The 26,084-nt window shown below is 35.8% G+C and overlaps 1 protein-coding gene across 4 annotated transcripts; it reads left to right on the forward strand.

Annotated features, from left to right (window-relative positions):
- Window positions 1–1,769: 1,769 nt before the first annotated feature.
- SULT1B1 (sulfotransferase family 1B member 1) lies at window positions 1,770–24,834 on the forward strand. Of its 4 annotated transcripts, none has more exons than XM_001502054.6 (9): window positions 1,770–1,884; window positions 1,978–2,091; window positions 8,132–8,312; window positions 8,590–8,718; window positions 13,853–13,950; window positions 15,679–15,805; window positions 16,442–16,536; window positions 19,919–20,099; window positions 23,116–24,834. In XM_001502054.6, the coding sequence occupies exons 3-9, from the start codon at window positions 8,165–8,167 to the stop codon at window positions 23,226–23,228; spliced, it is 891 nt and encodes a 296-aa protein (XP_001502104.4). In that variant the 5' UTR covers window positions 1,770–1,884; window positions 1,978–2,091; window positions 8,132–8,164; the 3' UTR covers window positions 23,229–24,834. The 4 variants fall into 4 exon arrangements, with proteins under 4 accessions (XP_001502104.4, XP_070118471.1, XP_070118470.1 ...); XM_070262370.1 differs by having other exon boundaries at window positions 1,779–1,882; window positions 8,129–8,312; XM_070262369.1 differs by having other exon boundaries at window positions 1,785–1,886; window positions 8,129–8,312.
- Window positions 24,835–26,084: the final 1,250 nt, after the last annotated feature.

Below are 26,084 nucleotides of genomic sequence, written 5' to 3' on the forward strand. Positions count from 1 at the left end.
TGTTTAGACTGGTGGATGCGCATAAAGGACACATTTCAGGGAAAAATGAGTACACGTACTGTGAATCTTTTCTGTAATCTCTTAATCTCTCTCTCCTCTCTATTATTTTATTTGTTAAGGCCACATAGCTTTGGAGTCACAAGTGGTTTTCTGGGCCTGATTTGTTACCTAATACTTGTAAGATTTTAGCCAAATCATTTACAATCTCTCAATCTCCTGGGACAAATTTGAGCTGTTGAGAATGACCTTATTGAATAATTCTTTATAAATCAGCCAGGCCTAGTGTAGTATTTAGGATAGGATGGATTCGATGACTGAATGCTTTCAGCAAGCCTGCTGCTGTTTTGCATAGCTTCACTAGTTGCAGCTGGGATAACACAATCATCCAGTTCACTGACACATTTATTGAAGAGAGCCTGAGGTATAATTCCACAGGTCTTCAAACTTTACCTGATTTCAGGCTGCCTAGATGTTCATCATTGTCTTGCCTCCTTAATTGGTTTTTAACTGGCACTGCAACTGTTAATTCACAATCACAATCACATCATTGTATTCCCAATTGGAAATATAATTTCCCCAGCTTTTGCTTTTGATGGTCCTCCACTGTGGGCGGGAGAATTGTCCTGACCCTGTGTCTTTGGAACATATCACTTGCTAGCATGAAGTTTGGCAGGAAGGGGAAGTGATTTGTGAGAGCCAATGGCTTTACGTGTTATCAAAATGGAAAAAAAAACCCAAAAAAACCTTTAGTTTACAGAGTCATCAAACCATACAAAAAATGAACAAACTAGCTTTGAGAAGACCTTAGACAAATCAGATGTTCCACATTCTCTGTCAAAGAGAGCCAGATGGGCATTAATATGACAGATCTCAATGCTCTCCAGATTTGTGTACCTGATGCACTGAGAAGGATTATGATTCCCAAGAACGGCAACAAAATACAACTATACCAGGTGCACATAAATGCCTTTTATCTGTGTTCTCTCTCTCAATTTTTCTACCCACCACACACACACACACACACACACACACACACACATACAAACCACTGGCTGGCAGAGAAAATTAGGAATCTGTAGGCAACATCTTTTAAAAACACAAATATGTTGTTTTTAAAATTTCCTTAAAAATCTGTAAATAAAATGGAGAGTCTAAAAGAATGTGCTAGTTTGTTTCTGGGCTTTATGACCTCCCCAGGCCTACATAGGTATAATCGCCAGGGCAAAGGCTTGGCAGTTATAACTGCATCTAAGTTTGAGACAAGTGCCCTTAGCAAAAAGATTGATGCTCACAACTAGAGCGTCAGAGAATCTTATAGGGTGGCTGAGGTAGTGGAGGTGGAGGTCAGAAGCATATATCTGGGCCAAAATTCCTTCCCCTTCACACACAAGCTTCTTGTTTATTCCTCTTCTTTGTATATGTGACTCAGAATACAAAAAACAAAAAGAGCTGAGAGATTATAGAAATGATTAGAGTGACAGAAAGCACCTGCATTCTGAAACTATTAGTTCTACCCTTTCTTTTCTGCTGCCAAAGTTATTATTTAATTTTTAGCGTATGCTTGCTCTTTCCATGATGTTGGGAACTCAAGTTTCTTCCAGATGAAAACACATGTACACACACACACACACGCAAATGACTTTTCACCATGAGCAAAATTGTTAGATGACATTCTTATGAGTTGTAGAGAAGCAACGGTCTTCCATCCACTCGCCCTTCAGTTTCTTTTTCTGCGCATTTCTCTCAGACCGTTTGAAGGCTTATGGGAACCTTCAAATCTAGAGAATCTCTGACTTTGCTTCTTTCTGGCCTCCACCCTGATCCACTTCCTTCTCGGTGCTTCCTGGCTCTTCTAGCTGTTGAAACAGCAGGGTCTGACTCTGTGTGTGTGTAGTTTAGACTTTTTATATCTTTACTGCCTGTAAAGTCACTGATTATTAAATTCTGATCGTATCCTTGAACTTTTTTTTTCCCCAGAGACAGGAATGAGTCTCCCTGGCCTTTCCTGCCCTGCCCTTCCAGGAGTGCCACCAGCTCCCAGCAGTGCCACTGACTGAAACTGAAAACTGAAAAAGAGGATTAAATTGTGAGGTAAAATTTGCTTTTTTTGACTTTCTTTTCTTGAAGTTTTTACCTTGCATCTTCAGAGCATTGTGCTCCTTAAATGATTTCTGTTTTGAATACATTTGTAATTTGAATGTGTTTGCCTAATTCCAATTTTCCCACAGGAAACTCAGTGTTGTTTATGCTGTGCAGAATGTCTCAGGCTTTCAGTGATTTTTCTGGGTTCAATGGAACTCTTATGAAGCATGCCAGGATTTAAGATCTCTCATGAAACTGTAGACAGGAGGGAAAAATGAAACCATTTCAAGTCCTCACTTCTCTGCTCCCGTCTTCCCTCCACCCCTACACACACACACCCACCATTATGACACAGTTTATATAATATAGAATATGTGGTTTATGACATTTATTTCAGTAGCTGGTGTTTGATGTGGACGAAATAGAGCTGGACTTTGTGAGGGTGGGAGAAACGGAAAAAAACATTCTTTTCTCGCTAATAGAACCATTCAGTTTTAATATCAAATGACTCAGTTAGTTTCTCCTACGAAGGACATTGTTTTCCATTTTTCTCTTTTTTCCCACTAATTTTTTTAAGCCAATTTCGATAGTTTAATTTTCAGTCTATGGCTCTACTTAAATAGGAAGAGTAGTGGTGTCATGTAGATTATAGAATATAACCACATAAAATTGTTTGTTACTTTCTGGTAGGATTTAAAAGATTTTTATGAAATAATTTTTGTATTTTAAAGTAACTATCATTCATAAACCATCTTCCAGGGTCTGACTCAACAAGATTTGTTGTCTATGTCTTTCGGGCTGCTCCCCTGCACTCATGTCCACATATAATTCTGAACTCATCACCTTCTGCTGGTTATGATGAGGCAGTGCTAATTCAGAAGTAATATTCCTAGGTTCCTGAATTGGTTACACCCGCTTTCTTAGACGTGACTAGTATACATCGAGAATCAGCTACCTTATTTTCATCTTGTTACTCATATCCATCCTTCTCTGACAACATTTTTGCAGCATGAGGAGCTTGAGTTTTTTGTCAGAGGGAAGTTTGCTTTGTCAAAAGAAAATTTCCTCACGAACTGTGAACACCCTTATTTGAATGAGATCAGTGATAGACATTTTTTGACTCTGGTTTGGGCCCACTCACAGTAGATTTGCAGTATGACCAGGTGAGGAGAGCTGAGAAAATTGAATACTATTTCTGAGTTGCTGCTCACGTCTCGTGTGCCTTTGAGCAGACTCTCTGAAGCTCAGTTTCCTAATCTTACCTACAAAATGAAAGTAAGATTCATCGTCAGGGTAGGTATTGATTAGAGATAATATATATTAAGCACAATCAATACAATTTATTTTCTAGAAGACAATTCATTTTGATAAATCGTTTTTCTACATTCTATATTCTAGAGAATAGACTAAAAATGGTTATAAGTCATGCTTTCCAAGTTTTCCTGTGCATGCATGTTACTTGGGGATTTTATTAAACTATAGATTCTGATTCTGGATTGAGGCCTGAGATTCAGCATTTCCAACACTCTGGTGATGCCAATAGTACATGGTGCTTGTATATGGACTGTATTTGAATAGCAATTATGAATCAATTACATAAACATAAAACAATAGTACAAATTAAATTAAAATGAATAAATAAAAAAGTGGAAAAGGATGAGTTAAGACGTGAAGGGTGACCGTGAATGATGTTATAAATGTACAACATAATGTTAACCACCTATTATGTGGGGAATAAATTTGTCTATATACAAAAAGGGACTCTGTGTCTTCAATATTCATTTACTTTCCCATATTAATTTGTATCCATAATAAGAGTTGGTCAGTAGAGTTGTATTGCTACAAAATTTTACATTCTGGAGCCAAAGAACAAAAAGAGATCCTCATTTATTTTCCTCAATTAATTCAGAATATACAAGTGTTCAAATGAATTTGGGATTGATATTTACCTTTACATAATCTAGGAAGAAATAATTTGCTAGGAAATTACTAGAATAAAATGTTTTAAGGAAAACTATTTCATTTATTATGGGAACCTCAAGTCTAATATCTGAATATACTATGTGACTTCTGCTGTCACTCATTCCTTTATATACAAACTGGGAAATAACTCTAACCCCAAGATCTTCTAAGATTGTGGGTGGGAAATATAGGTCTCATCATTCATTCTTCCATTCAGTTCATTCAATAACAACTTCATTCCACGCACAATGCTTATAGACGCGATTTCACTTCTTTTCACTTCCTGCATCTGCTGAGTTCTTGACCAATCACTTTATTTGTTCAGGTCTTGAGGTTGCTGATGTATTCCATAGTATTTTGTGATGAAGAATTTCTTCTACTAGACCCTGCCCCTCCGCCAACAAGGGAATTCTAAGGCAACAAGATAGTTTACCAAAAATAGAGAATAACTGAGAAACACATAGATGGCAATAATTTAATACGGAATATTTAATATAAATTTCCTAAAATGCCATGGCGACTCGGCTCTCACTGGCATCCTTGCCGTAGGATCTTGCCCACTATAAACTTGTTCGTGTCTGCTCCATGCTGATCCTGCTCTTCCGTCAGTATACTCTTCTCTAGGCTCCTGAGGCCCTCAGCTCATTTACTCTATTAGCAGTAATGAAGATGCAAAATTCAAATTATTTTCCCTGTATTTCTAAAATAAGATGCCATATATTTTAAGACAAATCCCAGGTTTAATAATAACATTTGGAGAAACCAAAATATACTCTATTTTTGTGTGCATACCCATTAATTACAAGATACAAAAACATGACATATAATTCTTGTCTTACAATATAAAAGGAAGAAATGTTTGTTCATATTTCTCTCTTCTAGACATTTTTAGGGGTGGGTGAGTGGAGGAATTATCTCTAAAATATCAGACTATTACACCAACATGTTTTTCCTAATCAAAAGCATGCATGGTTCTATACAAATCAATTTTAGGTTACCAGTTTAAGCAGAAGCTGGCTTTTAAATTAGGGATTAATAACGCAAGTTACTGTTGAAAGCTTACTAAGTGCAATCACTGCTTAAAGCACCCTCAAGGGATTTTTCAGTCACCAAATTACTTACTAAATTTTTTTTTAAAAGATTTTATTTTTTTTCCTTTTTCTTCCCAAAGCCCCCCGGTACATAGTTGTATATTCTTCATTGTGGGTCCTTCTAGTTGTGGCATGTGCGACACAATGAGCAGTGCCATGTCCATGCCCAGGATTTGAACCAACAAAACACTGGGCTGCCTGCAGCAGAGTGCCCAAACCCAACCACTCAGCCACTGGGCCAGCCCCTACTTACTAAATTTTTGGCTGATGAAATCTGCATTTAGCAATCAATTTGCCAATCAGAGTTTGACAATCTTTGAGATCTAATTACAATTATTTTGCTAGAGGTAATACAATTTCATCCAAGATATTATGTGATTTAGGTTGTTATTAATTCAAATTCTGTTCATATGGTGGTATACATTATCTATTATTATTGAATGACAGATTCTCAGAAATAAATGGAACAATATATCATAAAGGAACCTATTACTTCTACATTCTATGTTTTCATCTATTTCTGGGATGTTTGCATTCTCTGTGTGTGGGAGGTGGGAATGTTGTAAAATTAGAAACACATTAGTAAGAGCAAGGCTAGAGTTTCACTTACAAAGTTCAGTGGAGATTAAGTGGAAAAAATAAATAATGAATAGCTCTCTTTGATGGTCAACTTTCTAGGCCAACTTGATTGAGCTACGGAGAGCCCAGATACTTGGTCAAACATTATTCTAAGTGTGGAAGTGAGTGTATTTCTGGATAAGATTAATTTTTGAATCAATAGACTGAGTAAAGCAGATTGCCTTCCCTAATGTGGATGGACCTCATCCAATCAGTTGAAGGCCTGAATGGAACAAAAAGAACAACAAGGCTGACTCTCTTGGGAGTAAGAGGAAAACCCTCCTGCCTGACTGTCTTTGAACTCAGATATTGATTTTTTTCCTGCGTTTGCAATTGAACTGAAATATTGGTTCTTCCTGGGTCTGAGGACTACTGGCCTTGAGATTAGGACCACATCATTGGCTTTCCTAGGTCTGCCGCCTGCCAACTACAGATCTTGTGACTTGGTTTGCCTCTATAATCGTGTGAGCCAATTCCTTATAATAAATTCTCTCTCTCGTTCTCTCTCTCTCTATATAGGTTCTGTTTCTCTGGAGAATCCTAATGTAGTCTCTCAGGAACAAAAATATTTTGAATAGCTTAGAAGACTAATGGAATTCCAATTCAGAGTTGGTATTATTATAATTAGAATAGTTATTAATCAAATAGTATACAAAGTAATTTCTATGGTATATATACACATGAAGAGATTTATCATATATAACTGTCTCATGTGATTTTAAAGGCAAGCAAGTCCCATGATCTGCAGGATGAGTTGACAAGCTGGTGACCCAGGATAGCTGATGATTTAGTTCCACTCTGAGTTTGAAGGCCTAAGAACCAGGAGAGCTGATGGTATAGCTCCAGTTCAAAAGCTTCCAGGCTCCAAATCCAGGAAAAGTTGATGTCTTAGTTCCAGTCTGAAGGCAGGAAGAAGCTGATGTCACAGCTCGAAGGCCATCAGAAAGGAAGCATTCTCTTTTACTTAGGAGATGGGCAGATTTCTGGTCTATGAAGGCCTTCAAACAATCAAATGGGGCCCACCCACAGCAGGGAGGGCAATCTGCTTTACTTAGTACTTCAATTTACATGTTAATCTCATCTAAAAACGCTGTCACAGAAACACTCAGAATAATGTTTGACCAAATATCTAGGCACTTCTTGCTCTAAGAAATTTGACACATAAAATTAACCATCATAGCTTCTAAGCAAGACAGAGTAACAGAAACTAGATTTACCCTTTTGCATGAAACAACCGAAATGAATGACATTGGATAGGAAACAAACAAATTGAGCCCTATGATTTTCCCAACTCATTTCCTTGAGAAAATTCCCCGGCCATGGCTCAGGGAGGAAAAACCCAGGCACAAGACCAGACATCCAATAAAAAAAATCAGGCATGCAAACAAGCAAAAGAAGAAATCCATAATGAAAAGAAAAATTGTTCAATTGAAACAACCTAGAACTGACATAAATGTTAGAATTAGCAAATAAAGACATTAAAAGAGTCATTATTACTGTATTCAATATGCTTGAAAAGTTGAGAGTTTTAATCTCTAGAAGATCATTTTGGCAATAATTCCCAAAATGATCTTCTAGAGTTGAAAACTACAATGTCTGAGATAAAAATACATTGGATGGGATTAACATCAGATTACATATTGTGGAAGAAAACATTAGTGAACATGAATACTTAGCAATAGATGTTATCCAAAATAAAACACACAAAGATTTAAAAAAATGAATAGAGTGTCAGTAAGCTGTGGACAACTTCATGTGTCCTGGAGTCCCAGAAGGAAGAAGAAGAAACAGAAAAAATATTTAAAGAAATAATGACTATAAACCCACAATTCCAAGAAGCTCAATAAACTTGCCACACACACACAGACACATGCACTAACCCATAGAGATAACCACATCAAGTTACATGATAATTCAATTGCTCCAAACTAGTGATAAAGAAAAATAAATCTCAGAAGCAGGCAGAGAAAATGGAGGCATTATGTACAAAAGAACACAGGTAAGAAAGACAACAGATTTCTTATAAGGAAAAATGAGATACAACTGAAATGTAAAGATGAGTGATAGATTTATTTTGCCTTGGGTCTAGAAATTTTTTAGCATATCTCTGTGAAAAGTAATTTTTAATTCAAACTAAGGTGTGCAGTTCCATTTCTTCCCAACGCTTCCACTAAAGACCTTTGTTCTGCTTGTCACTGAGCCAGTTGCTGCTGTTGCAGTCTACAGCTTTATATCCACAAAAATGCCCTTTGTATTTAGATCAGTGTATTAAAGGTCAGTTTTACTTTGTGTCAAGTTGCAGTATTTTCAGAATAACATTAGTTACTCAGCTTCTGATTTTTATCCTCTCTATTTCTCTATGATTTGATTGTCAGTAGATATTCTAAGTATTTGCACAACCTGGTACAAAAATGACTTCCCTAAAAGACATCCTGAGAAAAAACCTGAAGATGGTCCATGGTTATCCCATGGTCTACGCTTTTGCAAACAGCTGGGAAAAGGTTGAACAGTTCCACAGCAGACCAGATGACATCGTGATAGCCACTTACCCCAAATCAGGTGAGTTTTGTGGCCTGACAAATGCAGGTCTGACTTCAACCTTCATTTCCTGAAAATCAACTTCTCTATAAAATTATCATCCAAAATAAAATTAGTATTCCTATCAGTGAACCTAGCCATCTACTTTGAGTTTATTAAGATAGGTATTTGGGGCATAGAAAGGGAAACTGCAGAATTAAATTTCTAATGGAATTTATTAAGATGATAGGTTTACACCAGGTACTTTTTTCCCTCAGATGTAGGTGATGGTTATAAAAAATGTTTCCTTTTGCCACAGGTACCACTTGGGTTAGTGAAATTGTGGACATGGTTCTAAATGATGGAGATGTTGAAAAGTGTGAGCGAGATTTTATAACTGTTAAAGTTCCAATGTTGGAAATGGCTCTCCCTGAACTAAGAACCTCAGGTAATCTTAAACCACCTAGGAATTATAATTTTGTTATATTATTTATGTAGCTTACTAATTATGGTATTCGTGATTTCCATTCAAAGAAAATGGAGTAGATTTGGTGATATAAAATGAAAATTTGCAAGCAGTACCATAACTCAGGACAACAGACAAAATGTGGTTTAGTTCACTGCATATCTGAGTATGGTAACCAAAGATGAAAGAGTTTTGTTGTAGAAAATAACTAAAAATTTGGTTGACCGCACAAAAAGTGCTCCTTATCTTTTATTGACTTTTATTGTGTAGAATTTGGCAGATTAGAGCAATAAGTTCCTAATTTAGGACATTTCTGTAGTTAAATAAGTAAAGAAATACCAATACCTCTTAGAACATAAAATTTATTATTAATACAATTCAGTTTTTACTCCAAAAATATTTACTGAGTGCTTCTAAAGAATTATGTACTGTGCTATGGCCTAGATAGAAAGTAATTAGTAAATTATACGCCCTATCCCCAAGGAGCTCGAAGTAATATTGTGACATTAAATAAGTAAATAAGGGGGGCGGCCCCATGGCTGAGAGGTTAAGACCACCAGTCTGCATCGTGGGTGCAGACCTGCACACTGTTCATCAGGCCATGCTGTGGTAACATCCCACGTAGAAGAACTAGGATGGCCTACAACTAGGATATACAACTATGTACTGGGGCACTGGGGAGAAAGAGAAAAAGAAAAAAACGGAGGAAGATCGGCAACAGATGTTAGCACAGGGCCAATCTTAAAAAAAAAAAAGTAAATAAACTAACAATAAGTGGATGTTATTAGTCTTACATATGCAAAGAATGGGGCTCTATGAAAGAGAAAAACAAGAAAGTTTGCTTTAGATTGGATATTTAAGGATATTGTAGGGACCTGGAAATGGCCACCCCAAGATATGTCTCTTTGGCTGGCCTCAGGATTATTTGAGGCTGATTGCTTTTGATAAACTGGGACAGGGAAGGAGGCTCTGAGGAAAGGAACCTGCCCTTTGTTAGGACACTTACATTTGTAAAGTAAATCTCTGTCTGTAAAAGGTGCCTCCCTCTCTGTACCAGGAAGAAGAAAGGAGATGACCTTCTCTCTAGAAACTCTTGATCTGTGCCAAAGGCAAGGACTTAAATCTGCATTTTATTGTACTTGTCTGGTAACCTCCTATAACTGACTTCCCTCTCCCTCCCAATGTTGGCATTTCTTTAAGGATTAAGCATCTTTCCTTAGGCTAGGAACTGATTGCTGCGCTCACCTGTGACCCCTCAGTTCAAGACAATAGACTTGCCTCCTGCTACGCCCACCGAGACAGCAGACCACTACCTGCTGTGTCCATCAAGCGCTGTGCTGACAGGGCAATCTTGTGACTATTGTGGGAAGGATATTTCAATCATATGTGAAACACCCTGTTTGGGGGTATATAACCACTCTGTGCACCCCACTTCTTTGGCGCCCTTTCTTCCTTTGGGAAGAAATGCCCCGGGCCATGGTTCCTCATAAAGTTTTACTTAATTTTTTCTTGCTATTCTTTCTCATGTGAATTTAATTTGTTCTTCGGCCAGACGAACCCACATTTGGGAAGAGGAAATGTCTTCCTCCCCTACAATATCTACTATGAATTGAGATCTAAAATTGTGCACACAGTTGGGAAAGTGTATTTCTGGAAGGTGAAGTATTTGGTATGAAGACCTAGATGCTGAAAAGAACCTGATGTAGTCCAGGGACTAAAAAACAACAACTACCACCACCAAGAACAACAGCAATAAAAAAGGGAAAAGTGAAGTGCAGATCAGTTGGAGTCTAGACAGTGACAGATCGTGTAGGGCTTGCAATTCTTAAGAAATACTCAATGAGCTACAAGAGAATCTGAAGAGCATGATGTTCTGTAGGCAGGTGAGAAGGGTTCAAGAAGTGAAGTCTGGCTCTCAAATGCTGCTGGAAACCTGAGAAAAGATGACAGAAGTGTTGTGGTGAATGTGTATATCGATTTAAAGAGTAGAATCCAAATTCTGTCTCTTAATGGAGCTAGTTGCTTCCACAGGCAGAGAAGGACCAACTGGGAGGATGTCATTCCTTCTGTGTGGTTACCTGAAGTCAGAGAGCAAATGCTAAAGCTTGGAACTAAAGGACTATTCTGGGACAAGCAACCAAAATGAGTGCAAGAGTGAATTATGGTTGCAGAACCATAGAAAAGTATGAAACGAGAAAGTGATAGAATTAAAGTAATCAGGGTCAAGGAGTCAGGGATTACTGATGGGAGACAAAGGTTGAGGGTGGGGATTGAGGCTGTGTAGCATCACCAGAGTGTGTAGGTGAGGTTCAGCAGGTAAAGGAGGGTAAACCAGCATTCAAATTTACTCTGAGCCTGAATGTGGATACTTGCAATGTTATTACATACTCCCCATATTCATACTTTTGCATGAGAATGGTTCATTTAAAGGAACTCACATGGCAAAACAATTACAAGACAGAAGACATTGAGAAACCTTTCAATGAAGTTGAGGGAGAAAAGAGGAACCACAGATCTGGGAAAAACTTTATAAGAGAGCCAGATATAAAAGTTCATGTCATGAGCATTGAGGAATAGTGAGTTGTGGAAGATTATGTTTCTCATTCCCACATGCTAGTGTCGACGAAAATAATCCATAACCAATCTATAAATGAAAATTTGGGTGAGTTTATTCTGAACTTAAATCTTAGGATTATAACCCAGGAGAGTCTTTCCACAAAGTAACAGAGCACTCCAAAGAAGTGGGGGTACACAGGGTGGTGATATACCCTCAAAGAGGGTGTTTCGCATGTGATTGGAATGTCCCTCCCACAATAGTCACAAGATTGCCCTGTCGGCACAGCACTTGATGGACACAGCAGGTAGTGGGTCTGCTATCTTGGTGGGCGTAGCAGGAGGCAAGTCTATTGTCTCAAGCTGGGCAGTCACAGGTGAGCACAGCAATCAGTTTCTAGCCTAAGGAAAGATGCTCAATCCTTAAGGAGATGCCAACTGTTGGGAAGGGGAGGGAAGTTGCACCTTTATCTCAAGGGCCTTTGCTCTTGCCATAGGGAATCTCTAAAGCACATATACAATGCACGCTGAATGGCCTCAGTCAGGCCCTTTTGGAAAGACAAGGTCAGGCTGAATTAGGTTTACACCAAATGGCTTCCTCATATATTCCAATACATCCTATTACTTGCCATTTTTATTTGTCACTAGGTAAAGTTGTTGTAGCTTCCAGGCCAGTAGAAGCATGATGAAATATCTGGTGGAATTTTAAATATGTAGAATTAATGCTTCTGATAAAATTCAGGATACCCAATTAAATTGAAATTCAGATAAGTTGTTGTTTTATTTAGCATAAGTACTTCCCAAATATTGCATGAGAGATATTTACACTAAAAGGATTCTGTTGTTTATCTGAAATTCAAATTTAACTGGGATACTTACATCTTTATTTCCTAAGTTTGCCAACCCTATCTGTACTGATATTAAGTTCTTCTTAATACAGCATGTGCTATGCATTGTTCTCCACAGAATAACCATTGGTGAACTGAATAAATGACATTCCTGCACTTATAGAATCCCCATTCTAGTGTGTGTGTTTGGGGATGGGGTTGGGGAAGAGGCATGGGAACTGACAATAAACAAACAAATAAGTAAATAGACTAGTAAACAAAAATAAGTGTTATGTAGAACATTTAAAAAGATGTTTTACTAGAGAGAGACTGAGTGGCTTCTTAGCACATGTCATAAATTATTCTAAACAGTTGAAGCATAAAATTTCTTTGAATGAGTGAGTCAGCTACAATTTTGTGCAGGTGTGCCTTCATATGCAAAAAGTGGGAAGATAATGTAGGATTAACACGTAATCTGGAAGTCAGACTGGATATAAGTATATCGTGAAAAAATGCGTGAGACTTTTAGATTTATTGGATGTGAAACCTGAAGGAGAAGACAACAATAATTGAGATTTTAAGGGTTGGAGACTAAAGGAGATGACACCGTTAAAGATATATCTGGGATGAGATAAAAGCCACTGGTCCGTTAAAAGAATAGTAAGTTAAAAGGGTTAGCCCAGGGGCCGGCCCCGTGGCCGAGTGGATAAGTTCATGCACTCTGCTTTGTGGGTTCAGATCCTGGGCATGGACATGACACGGCTCATCAAGCCATGCTGAGGCGGCATCCCACATGCCACAATGAGAAGGACCCACAACTAAAAATACACAACTGTGTACCAGGGGGGCTTTGGGGAGAAAAAGGAAAAATAAAATCTTAAAAAAAATAAAGGGGTCTAGCCCATCTCTCCCTAGTCTATGTCAAAAATTCTTTGAGTACGCTTTTACCCCGAAAGTGCCTTCAGATTGGCCAAGTCACTTATCTAGTGAGATCCAGGCCACTGGGATCTTCCTAATTCTGAACGTAGAAAATAAATGGAAACTTTCTGCCTCAGGACAGGTCATATATCTCTCATTCAAAGACTTAATTTCTATCCAAGTCCTACCATGTATTAGTTGTATGACTTTGGAGAGTTCAGCTAACACCTAAAGATTGCACAACATTTTCATTTTGCATATATATATATATATATATATATATATATATATTACACATATATACGATACATAAAGTAAATAATGAAAATGCAGATACAATAGCCGATGCTATGCAAAAATAACCTCATCCACACTATAATAGCTGATGCAAAACAATAGCCCATGTGAGGATTACTAATTATCCCTATCTCTTTAACACTCAGAAAACGTTTTTATAATCATTTATAATAATGCACAGCTATGATGAAACTCCAAATTGCTAAGGTTGGTACTATTCCTTCCTGTTTTGGAGGTGGAGAAAGTAAAGCATAGAGATTGGCATACTTTCAAATGTCTCGAGATGAGGAAGTGATAGACATAGAATCTGAACCTTAGGAGGCTATCCTCAGAATGTAGGCCTTTAATGATTACACAATATTGCCTCTTTGAATCAAAATAAGTCATGCCTGTGATTGGCTCAAAATTTAGCAGCCTTATAAACTGCTCAAAAATATTTTGAAAAGTTGGTTGAGAAAATCAGGAAATGAAGGCTCTGTAAAGACTTTAATATCTCTAAACACCAAATTAAATTTTCCCAGGTATAGAACAATTAGAGAAGAATCCATCACCCCGCCTCGTGAAGACACATCTACCAATTGATCTCCTTCCTAAGTCTTTCTGGGAGAACAACTGCAAGGTATATTCTAGGCTGCAAGTCAATTTTCTAATGTTTCCCGACCCCTTTATTCAGTCACATAGTAAGTAATTGCTCAAATGTTTCATTTACTTGTTACCATGAGAACTAAGCTACATAAGAAAGTATTTCAACTAAACATATATATATTTTAGTCTAAACCTACATACTCAAATTTTCCATATTTACGTAGCAATAGGCTCCTTATCTCAGCACAATATTGTTACTTTCATTCCCAGGTGTCCCTAACATTCTTTCATTCTTTGAAAACTCAACATAAGGATGTCGGTTCTTATTTGATTGTTTGGTAAAATTCTCCAGTGAGACATTTGTGCTTGGATATTTGATTTTGGAAACTTTTAAATATGAAATTCAATTTGTTCAATAAATATGGTGATAATCAAATTATCTATTTCATCTTAGCTGACTTTTACTAGCTTGTGATGTGTGAGGAATCCCAAGTTGTTGAATTTTGTAATGAAAAGGTTTTTATAATATTCCCTTCTTATTTTTTCTTTTAACAAACTTTTTTTACAGAAATTTTATTTATTTTTAGGGCAATTTTAGGTTCACAGCAAAATAGAGAGGAGAGTGAAGAGATTTCCCGTATATCCTTGCCTCTACACGTGCATAGAACCCCCATTATTAACATTTCCCACCAGAGTGGTATATTTGTTACAACCGATGAACCTACACTAACACATCGTCATCCAAAGTCCATAATTTTTATGAGTTCATTCTTTGTGTTGTGTATTCTATGGATTTGGACAAATGTATGATGACATATATATACAATTATAGTATCATGTAGTGTAGTTTCACTACCCTAAAATTCCTCTATACTCTACTTATTCATCCCTCTTTCCTCCCAACACTGGTAACAACTGATCTTTTTCTTGCCTCCAAAGGTTTGTGTTTCCCAGAATATCATATAGTAGAATCATACAGCCTTTTCAAACTGTATTCTTTCACTTAGTAATATGCATTTAAGGTTCTTCCATGTCTCTTCATAGCTGGATAGCTCATTTCTTTTTAGTGCTGAATAATATTCCGTTGTCTAGAAGTACCACAGTTTATTCATCCATTCGTCTACTGAAGGACATCTTGCTTGCTTCCAAGTTTTGGCAATCACGAATAAAGCTGCTATAAACATCCATTTGCAAGTTTTTGGGTAAACTTTATTTTTCAGCTTCTTTGTGTAAATACCAAGTAGTGTAATTGCTAGATCGTACGGCAAGAGTATGTTTAGTTTTTTTAAGAAATTGTTAAAGTTTCTTCCAAAGAGCTGTACCATTTTGCATTCCCTCCAACAATGAATGAGGATTTCTGTTGCTCCACATCCTCACGAGGATTTGATATTGTCAGTGTTCTGAATTTTAATCATTCTAATAAATTGTTTTAATTTGCATTTCCCTGATGACATATGATATGGAGCATCTTTTCATACTCTTATTATTCGTGTAATAATTGCAAGATTTCTCATGATACCACCTGTTTTTTTCTTGATATTAGTTTTTTGTGTCTTCTCTCTTTTATTTTGTCACTTGCTAGGTGATTATCAATCTTATTGATTTTTTAAAAAGAGATGTTTTTTGTTTCATTAATTTTCTCTAATGTTTTCCTATTTTTTAATTTCATAGATTTCAAATATGTTGTTTTACTTGCCTGTATGTTAATTTTTTTCTTAAATACAATATTATCCATTTAATTTTCTTCCTCCTGCCCCTGCAGATGATTTATCTGGCTCGAAATGCCAAGGATGTTGCTGTCTCATATTACCATTTTGACTTAATGAATAATATGGAACCTTTTCCTGGCACCTGGGGAGAATATCTGGAGAGATTCTTGACTGGAAAGGGTAAGTAGGCCTTGGCTTAAAATTAATAAGTAATTATTTTATTATTAATAATATTATTAACTGTAACTAGTATGACTTTTTCCTTTCAAAACACTTATTTTTCCAAGTCAGTAACAAGTACATTAAAATTCTATTAAAAATTACATCAAATAAATCTAATATTTTACTATGACATACAATATACAAACTTGGTATTAAACACTGGCTTAATAAAAATATTCTCAAGTTTATTTCATTTGCTAGAAATCCATTCTCGGTTCCTGCTCACAATAGAAATTAACTTGCTCAAATCATTAGTTACATCTATTATATATATATTTATGGTACTCAGATAAATAATTGATATGATTACTTCATAAAAGCATAATTTCCTTCTGTGTGAGGCTAAGTATAACGTATTGGAGGTCAATGTATTTTCATTTGAAATTCTTCCTTTGTACTTTATATATTTTTTTTCTAATCTGATTTTTTGTATATCAATAATGGCTGATTTTATTTTTTTAATTGGCCTTATATTCTCAGTTCCCTTGGTTACTAAAACATTTCCCAAAATGTTTTTACAATTTGACATATTGTTCAGAAGCAAATCTTTAATTTGATGAATGCTATGGAAATAGACTCTTTCTCTGGTTTTAGTGGCCTATGGTTCCTGGTTTAATCATGTTAAGAGCTGGTGGAAGAAAAAGGAAGAACATCCAATACTTTTCTTGCACTATGAAGATCTGAAAGAGGTAAAATGGTAGAAATTCATTCTGGATAATTCCTCTACTACATTCTGGGGTAAAAGGATTAGTATATACTTATATATTAATATATATTTTTCAGCTTAATCTATGGAGTCCAAAATGGTATGATTGCTTTACCTATTCTCCATGCCCTCTTACTCAAATCTTGCTAAGATCATTAATGACTTTCTAATTGTGAAATCAACCACATTTTTATTCCTCTTATCATTTTTAACCATTGTGTTTATTTTGAGCACCTTTTCCTTTTGAAATTCTTTCCTACTTTTAACAGATTATCACACTCTCATGATTTTCCTGTGGATCTCCATCTATCTTTTGGTCATTCTTCTTTTTGAGCTGTTTGCTGTATTTCGATGATTACATCCATACCCACTGTTGCTGAAACTATTTATGTGCTGATGACTCCCAAAAAACTGCATTTTAACTTTTACCCTGAATTCAAACCCATGCTTTTATTAAAATTTAACATGTTCAAAACTAAACTCATCTTGCTTTCCTTTCTCCAACATGTAACCCTTTTCTTCTTTTATTCTCTCTTTCAGTTAATGATATTATTTGTCCATTTGAAAGCAAATTATTCTCATTGGCCTCCATATAGTGGATATGGTTCTACTGTATCCTGAACATTCCACTGGTTCACATGCTGTACCTATTATATCTTTCAAATGTGTCCCCCAACTTTACTTTCTTACTATCTTCCTCTTGGTTCAGGGACTCATATAAGTGTTCATCTAGTCTCTTGTATGAACTACTATTAGGTCAAATACTACTGCAAAGTTCCAGGCCTATTCTGGGGCTATTCTACTTAAATTAGCCAAATTCACTCACACACATGCACACACACGCACACACACACACAGGGAACTATGTGGAAACCATGTTCCTCTAGTTGTAAAAGCCTGAGCATGCAAATGAAGATAATTTTAGGCTTTCAGATTCATAATAGAAGGTACAATATCTATTGTTGTTGTAATTGCATCTGCAGTACCTAGTATAGTACCCACCAAGTAAATAGGGCCTCAATGATTACCTGTTGTATGAATAATTCATCGTTTGAATGAATGAGTGAGCAGTAATAACAAACACTTTAGTTTTGCGTGACAGAAATCAATCCCACTTTGCATAACAGAAATCATGCCCCATGTAAACTCTCCCTTGCTCCAAGCATTGCTGAGACCCCCCCCCCCGAGCATTTCTCACATCTTATCAAAAAGAGAGTTTTCCTGCTCTGCCCAGGCTCCCACCTTCCATCACACTTGTTTGCAGCCTATAAGAATCTGCTGTCTAAACCCTACCATTGCACCTTTATGCAGGACTTGAGGCAGTTAACGTCAAGTTGCTGGCAATACATGGTTGCAAAACTGAATTTTATAAAAGCGCTTTTAAAAAGTGGTCATATTCCTTGAGCGTTTAATTAGCTAGAGTTAAATTAAGAATTCTTCATAAGAGAAAAATTTGTCCTTCTGTACCAAGTGTCTCTCTTTACTTCATGGACACCAGGATAGCATTCATTAGTGTTATCAAAAGAGCAATTTTAGCTTCTGAATATAGTCTCTTTTCCCCATAGGATGGGAAAATACATCTCCTTGGCTAGACTAGTATCCAAATTCTGAGTCACACACCATGCTGTCCCCCATGTGACACTCTCGTGTCAACCATTTCTCTCTGCATGCATCTAAACTGTTTTATTCAAATCAACTCATTCATATTGATTTACAGTCTGGCCTAATCAGCTTTATAAGCATATCTAGATATTTTGAATTCCACTCAAACACTCTACATACATCATATTTAGTAGATAATGTTTTTCTCCTGTCATACAGTCATTTTTAGACAATGTTTTATAATGAGGTTTAATATAACAACTATAGAACAAAATTATAATTATATATCAAGAAAAAAATTCAGAGAGAAGTTTAATTTACATCAGGTTTATGAGTATCTCCATAAATTCTCTGTCAGTGAGGTGAAAGAGAAATATAGCACAAGAAGAGTCAATAGGAGCCAGCACTCTCTGCTTTAACTTCTGCTGGTCTGTAAACTAAAATCATCATTGATACTTTGGCCGTGGCCATATTATTCTCTAAACACTTTGAATCCCTAACAGAAATTACTATTTGCCTGTCCATCTATGCTCTTTCCTAGTACCACTACTAACTTTTCTTTTGGCCTTTTCTCCACTATCATCATTTCTGACATTTTACTCATTCTAACCACTAACACCCCTTAGGTAGCATTGTCATTCTTCTCTCACAGATGTCTTCTCATGGAGGCCTTCCCTTATAGGGAATTCTTTGCCAAAACATACACACATGTGTACATGTACACACATACAGCTAATAAGACACATTCTTAAATGCTGTTTCTTCTCTACTGCATAACAGATAACAGTCCTAACCCTTCACCAGGACATCCAAGGATGTTCTCAATTTTATCTCAATTCATCTTCCTACTTTTATAGTCTCTCTCACTCCTATGAACAACTCAAACCTACTCCAACCACTTTGCTTTTTCTCTCCCTTGAACACACCATGACACCTTATACCTCCAAGAATTTTAACTATTTTCTCTACTTGAAATTCACTTCTCAACATCTCAGCACCCCACATCTTTCTGACTTATCAAATTCTGACTTATCTTTTTCAAATCACTTAGATATTACCTCCTCAAATCTCTGTAGACATATCCATGCAGATTTTAGTTTAGCTTCCTAAAAATTTCCAATATTAAGTTTATGTCATTGGAATCTTTAAAATGATCCATTCCTCAGATTTTTTTTTATCCTCCATGGTTAATGAATAATTTAGGTCTTGATATCTTTGCAACTTCATTGGAGTTTATTTTTAATTATTTATATGCAACCAAGGTCTAATCAGTATTTATAGAGGCAAATATACTTGAAGTTGTTTATTATTACTTTTACTTTTTTAAATATTATTAAACACAAGAAAGAAATTTTGATTAAGAACAGGAAAATAAAGTCAGGAAGAATACAAAGATACTAGGTGCCTAAAACATTCACAGTTCAAATCTGATCACAAATTGAGCTTAAAATAGCTGTTGTGATTTTTTTCTCTAAATATTGTTACTATTTAGCTCGAAGCTTGTTCTTGTTGTACTTTGAATGTAAACTAAAAATGCAAGATTTAGAATAAACAAAATATTTCCATTGTATTTTTGCTCAACATAAATTATTGATTTTTTATGATTAAATTTTGAAAAAAATTAACAGACCCAACCAAATATGAATTCAATATTCAGAATCAACATTTAAGAAAACAAATTATAAATATTATAGTTTTTCTCATTATGTTAATAATTTACTTGTTTACCATTTTCTTGGATATATCTCTTTACCCACTGATAGAATCCAAAGCAGGAAATCAAGAAGATTGTTAGATTTCTAGAGAAGAACCTGAATGATGACATTTTGGATACGATTGTCCACCACACCTCATTTGAAAGGATGAAGGATAATCCTCTGGTGAATTATACACATCTACCAAGTGCAGTGATGGATCACAGCAAATCCTCTTTTATGCGCAAAGGTGAATATTTTGCTGAGTTTAATTTCCCTTTTTCATTTTTTATAAATTACTCTGAAATGATGATTAGTTTTGTGATGTCTACCAAGTTACTTAGCCAGTTTTGGCATCAAGTTTTTCATCTGTAAAATAAGGACACTAAAAATGCCTGTGGCAAAAAGTTACTGTATTAGATTAGAAATTATTAAAGGAAATAATTCATGTAAACCTGTCATCAGAATACTTTGAGAATTTGATACATATTTCTTCTGCTATTTACTACTGTGATAAATGGGAGTGGTTTTGTTGATTCTGGTGTGAGTTATTCCAAATTTGTTGTTCCTAAATCTTAAATCTTTGTCTAAATTGGCATAGACCTCTTTCTCCTCGTCAGTGATAAACTAATGTCACTCAGTATAATACTATCTTCTTTAAAGACCCTGTATCCTTTAGAAAACAGTAGTCACTTTGTTAAGAAGCATTCACCAAGAAAAAGGGCATTATTTTCACCCTATGGGAAGTTTTTGCTTCCTAAAAATACTGTCTGAATTATAGGCAGTGTGGAATCTAAATTTAAATTAGAAAGATGATAATAGAGGAATATGACATTCACTGGTGAAATACAACTTTATTCCACTGAAGTAAATCCTGTGTGTTTTGTGTCAAAACGTTTTGTTAATGATAAAAATAATACATTTAACAAATTAAACCAATTTAAGAAGCTATCCGTGTAATAATGCCACCCCCTATTTTTAATGTTCTTTATTGAATTGGAGAGAAAGAGGTAGAATTTCAATTGGTGTGCTAGGAAGTAAACATAATCTTAGGAATGTATTGTACATATGAACACGTGGATGAAAATTCTCGATTTTGGCAGTTATATTTTTTTCTAAAACATGTTTCTCCATAACTTCTTAAAATAGCAAATGGTCTCAGTGTTTTCAAATTATGTTTTTTAAAATTTTCAGAAACAACCTCCATTACAAGAGGGCAAAACAAATTTTTTATTGTAAATGGTGCATTGTAAGATTGAACAAAGATGAATACACACACACACACACACACACACACACACTCTCCTGGTGGAAGAATCAGGGGAAAAATATCTCCTGCATTAAACAAGGCAAATTCTCCTTATGCCAGATCATTGGATGTAATCCTTTATCCCCAGTCATATGAAAATTGATACCATCCCATGATATCTCATTAGGGCATAGAGATAGAGAAGATAAGCTCACTATCTGGATTCTACGGTTTCACCAACTACAACAGAAAAGACTGTATGCTGGTCTAATAAGAAGAACAGTCTTGCATCCCTCTGGAAGTCATAAAGAACAGATTCTTTATGGTCAGATTGAACTAGGGTTTTTCCAGGCTATGCCACTCCCTGAAACCATGATTTTGAACACATTAATTAATCTGCCAAAGTTTTGGTTACATCACTGACAATATGAAGAAAGTAATAACACCTATGACCCAAGCTTTTGGGGAAGATTATGGAAACTGATATGTAAGTGTTTGGAATATTTTTCTGACCATAAATAATACATACAAAAACAGCAAGTCCTATTAGTCTAAACAGTTCAAGATTTATCTATCCATTTCTTCATTTGTGCATCCAGTAAACATTTAAAGAATACCCATTCATTCATTTATCCACACATAGGAAAGCTCTTCATGAACACGTATATGTGGCACATATTCTCTGGAACAGGCAGGGATGAATGACACATGCGCCTGCCTTAAGAAGCTTAGTATGTAATGCAATAGGCATGCATGTAAATGGATGCTGAAGAGGACTCACAATGAAGTGTGGACAAAGGTCCAGGCACAGTCAGTCTTGAAGGATGCTATGTTGGATAAATCAATGTCATAATTTAGTAATACAATAGTAAAGGTAGTAGAGAAAGGACAGATGACATTCAATGTTTGTACCAATTTTCAATTGCAACAAAACGGAAAAATCTGGGCATTGGACAACATTGAGTTTATCAAAAACTTTTATACTTCCCTTACTTTTGTGAAGCGAATGTGTTTGTGTATATTATATAATTTATACTCAAAATAGAAGATCATTTGAATAGTTTATGTATAACTCTTTATTGTTAATATCTGTGTCCTCTGTTTTAAATGACATCTTTACAGATATATTATCTCAAATATACCCTACCCCCACATACATTCCAAAGAGCTTTTGCCATCTGGTGAACACAGAGCAAAGTATAATAACCAGGGAAGCAATCTTGTCTATGGGGAGGTTTTCATTAAAAGGATTGGAAATATTCATCAACACATCATGGGCTAATATAGCTTGCAGTTCAATAGCATATATTTAAAATTTCATAAACAGAAAAAGTATGTGGTTTTCTCCAAGCATATTGGCAGTCCATTAAGAATTTATTTTTCGAATAAGTATTTATAAACATCCAAGTATAAGAGGTTAAATGTAAATTTATCACCCAAAAGTTTTACTTTGGTAAAGATGATTCAGTCATGTTATATGTTTGATTTTAATGCTATTCTTCTTCTCTGAAATGCAAATAAAGTATAAGTCTAGTAAACTCAGGAAAAACCAATTATCCTCCAAATATCACACTATCCTTATTTATAAAATCTGGGAAATCAGCTTTCTATTTCTGGTTTGGCTGTGCTGATAACCAGCCCTGTACAGTTTCCAGAACTAACTCATGAGACAAAATATTCCCTGTCCACTGATCCAGTGTCCAGTAGTAACCCCACAAGCCAGGACAATTAGTAACACTAAAGGAATCTCCTTCAGGAAACTATTGTACCAGCCCATAAACTTAGATAAGAAAATTAGCCCTTCTCAGAATCTATCTTTAAAAGTGAGACTCTGTTCAGTTATAAGCCACCTGCCTAAATGGAAAGAATTACCAATAAGACAATTGCTATTTTAAATTTTTCAAATACAAAGCTAACTCTTTAACTCTTCTAAACCTTTCTATTTGTATACATTAGCGTTTCCTTCATAATGGAAACGTTTTATTCTTTCAGCTGTTTTCTTATTTGCTATTTTTAGGGATTGCAGGTGACTGGAAGAATTACTTCACAGTGGCCCAAAATGAGAAATTTGATGCCATTTATAAGAAGGAAATGTCTGGAATTGCACTTCAGTTCCGCATGGAGATTTAAAGGACGGGAGCTGCAAATCTGAAGAAAGAAGAGCTCACCTGTAATTTTTTGAAACAGGGACAGATATGACTTGGGCAATCAAATGGATTTATAAAGGAGAGAATCTGCTTTTAAAGCTTTGATTTTTCAATGTCATTAACTTAGTTCTCAGTTTTGCTCCAGACCAAGCTTCTAAATTCCCTAAAGTTAGGGCCAATTGCTACCTTTTTTGTAGATTATTTCTGCCTTTTCCTAGACTAATGCTGATGAGAGAGAAAGTATTTATTCTACTCAATCTCCATATATTATGACTTAAGATTGAGTTCCCCTCCCTATTAACATGGCCTAAAAAATACTGTTCTCACACTGACAATATATTTCCTAACTCTGCCCCAGTTTCCATTTTCTGAAAACTTGACCCAGGACACTCTGTTCCACTGCTGTCTCCTGGGTTTTATGTTGTTCCCTGAGTCATAGCCCATCTTCTTGAAGCGTTTCTACTTGGATAACATTGTTCATGTTCCAGATCATTTGGTTCAGTTTTTAGAAACGCTGTTTCTATGCCTAATTTCGAAAGTATCCAAATTTCTTATTGCTGAAAATATAGTTTCTGAGTCTCCAAAGGTGAAAGGTCTACATTAGTCTCCCTCCAGCTCTTCCCTGGGAATGGGAACTCTGCTCTGAGAGCCTGGACTAAGGGCTGGAACCTGTTTCCTGTGAAGTCCTTCCAGATCTCAACAGCCTCTTCTGAACTTCAGAGAATCACCTATTGCCATGCTCTGGTCACCATTTGGGAATTTCAATTACTTCATCCTGTGTCTGAACAGATTTGGATCCCCTAACAGCACCTAGAATACCCCAGATAAGATCATAGCTGCTGCTAAGATTTCCCAATCTGGTGCCTAAGGGAGACTCTCTAGGCTCAATCTCCACTATGCCCTCTAGACCCAAGGTCCCTTCTATCTACTGTTCTGCACGTATGCTTATCAACAGGCTCTTTGCAAAATGTTTCCTTGGAACATTTATTTCTCAACTCCAGCTTTGCCTTAGATGTAATTGTTTATATCTCCATGTGCAGACTTTTGCTTGCAGATCATATTGGCATGTGCCAAATTACATACCAAGCCCAAGTTCTCAAACTCAAGGTTTGTTAGCATGTCCTGGGCCCATACTTGTTCTGGAAAGGAGATCTGCCATATTATAGACCCCTTCAGCCATAACTGGGATAGCTACGATAATTTGATTACAATATTTTGCCTTCTCAGATGAATATCTATCAGCCTTTGCAGCTGGAATAGCTCCTCAAGCCTGTAACATCTCTCTTCCCCAACACCAGCGGGGGATTGATCTAATGCCAACAGCAAATCTCCTAGCAGTGGTATATCCATGATCCTGGAGATAGTTATTTTCAGAGGTTTATTATAAAATGTATTATACACTATTTGAGCACATGAAACTTGTGTCTATGTTCCTTAGAAAATGTTCAGTAATAGATAATCTTGAGCACCTAGGGGTATTATGAACTAGTTCCAGCTTTCTAGAATATTCTTGGCAACAAGGAAGTAAAGCCGATCATATATCTATTTGCTTTATTATCTTTATTGATAATAAATTAATGTGGTATGGACTTCTGATACTATGGTCTATTTTTTAAAGAAATTAAATATCTCTGAGCTAGTCTTTAATCTGTGTAATAGATTGGTTGCACTAACTGCCTTCACTAGCTGCATGAAATAATTTCACTTTCTCTAGTTTTCCTTTGTGGGAATAAATCTCTGTAACTGGACTTTATTCAAAAAATTTGAGTAAGTTGTAACTATGCCCCAAATATTTTTCTAGGTACTTGAGAAAAAAAAAGTAGAATTTAGATTTTCCTTTACCTTTCTTACAAGTTGCTACCTCGTATCCATTCTTTATTCTCTGATTCACTGTGGTTCACTCTCTCATCAGCTCACATTTCATACCACACTGTAGCAGTCCTACTAGAATTCCAGATTCAGAAGTACCTGATATCCTTTGAAATCACTCAGAAAACTGCCACAAAATTTTTCCTAAAACAATGATTTTATCATTATTTCTCCTATTCAACAATCATCAGTATAATTTTCAAAAAAAAAAGTTAGAGTAATCTCATTCTATTTTTCTCTAACCAAAGCATGTGATATAAAGAAAGTGTCAGCAAGTATTTGGCACTGACGTGATTACTCCCTCATCCATGGCACCTCAATAATCACACTTCAAATATAAATAAATAAATATTTGGAATTGTAACAACCCACTTCTAAATAACACAGGAGTCAAAGACGTCTCAAGAAAAATTCATTTCACACTAAATGAAAATGAAAATACAACATCAAAATTTGTGAGATGCAGTGAAAGCAGTGCTTAGAGGGAAATCTATAGCAATAAATGTATATATGCATAGAAGTAAGATCTGAAATCAATAATTGAAGTTTCCAACTTAGGAAAAGAAATAAAGGGCAAATTAAAGAGAAAATAAGCAGAAGAAAAGAAATAATAAAAATTAGTGTTGTTAAAATTCCAAATATTTGAAGATTTTGCAGCTTGCTTGTTGATTTCTAGTTTAGCTTCACTGTCATCTAAAAACACACTTTGTTTAACTTCTGGTCTTTAAAAAGTATTCAGATCTGTTTCCTGCCTCAGAGTGAAATCTATTTTGGGGAATACTCCATGTGAATTTGAGAAGAATATTTATTCTGTTCTTCCTGGATGAAGTAGTCTGTAACTGTGGATTACATCAAGTTGATTGACAATGCTCTTCATGTCAACTATATTCTTATTAATTTTTTGCCTACTTGATCTATCAGTTACTGATAGGAGGGTATTAAAGTCTGTGAGTCTAATAAATTTGCCTAC

The sequence above is a fragment of the Equus caballus genome, chromosome 3, assembly GCF_041296265.1.
Source record: "Equus caballus isolate H_3958 breed thoroughbred chromosome 3, TB-T2T, whole genome shotgun sequence".
Classification (NCBI taxonomy): domain Eukaryota; kingdom Metazoa; phylum Chordata; class Mammalia; order Perissodactyla; family Equidae; genus Equus; species Equus caballus.

Excerpts from the sequence above, each read along its gene's own strand:
- SULT1B1 (XM_001502054.6), top strand. The coding sequence starts at position 8,165 with ATGACTTCCCTAAAAGACATCCTGAGAAAAAACCTGAAGATGGTCCAT. Across the intron at positions 13,951-15,678 it reads TCTGGGAGAACAACTGCAAG|ATGATTTATCTGGCTCGAAA; the intron begins GTATATTCTAGG and ends CTGCCCCTGCAG. Across the intron at positions 15,806-16,441 it reads GAGATTCTTGACTGGAAAGG|TGGCCTATGGTTCCTGGTTT; the intron begins GTAAGTAGGCCT and ends CTCTGGTTTTAG.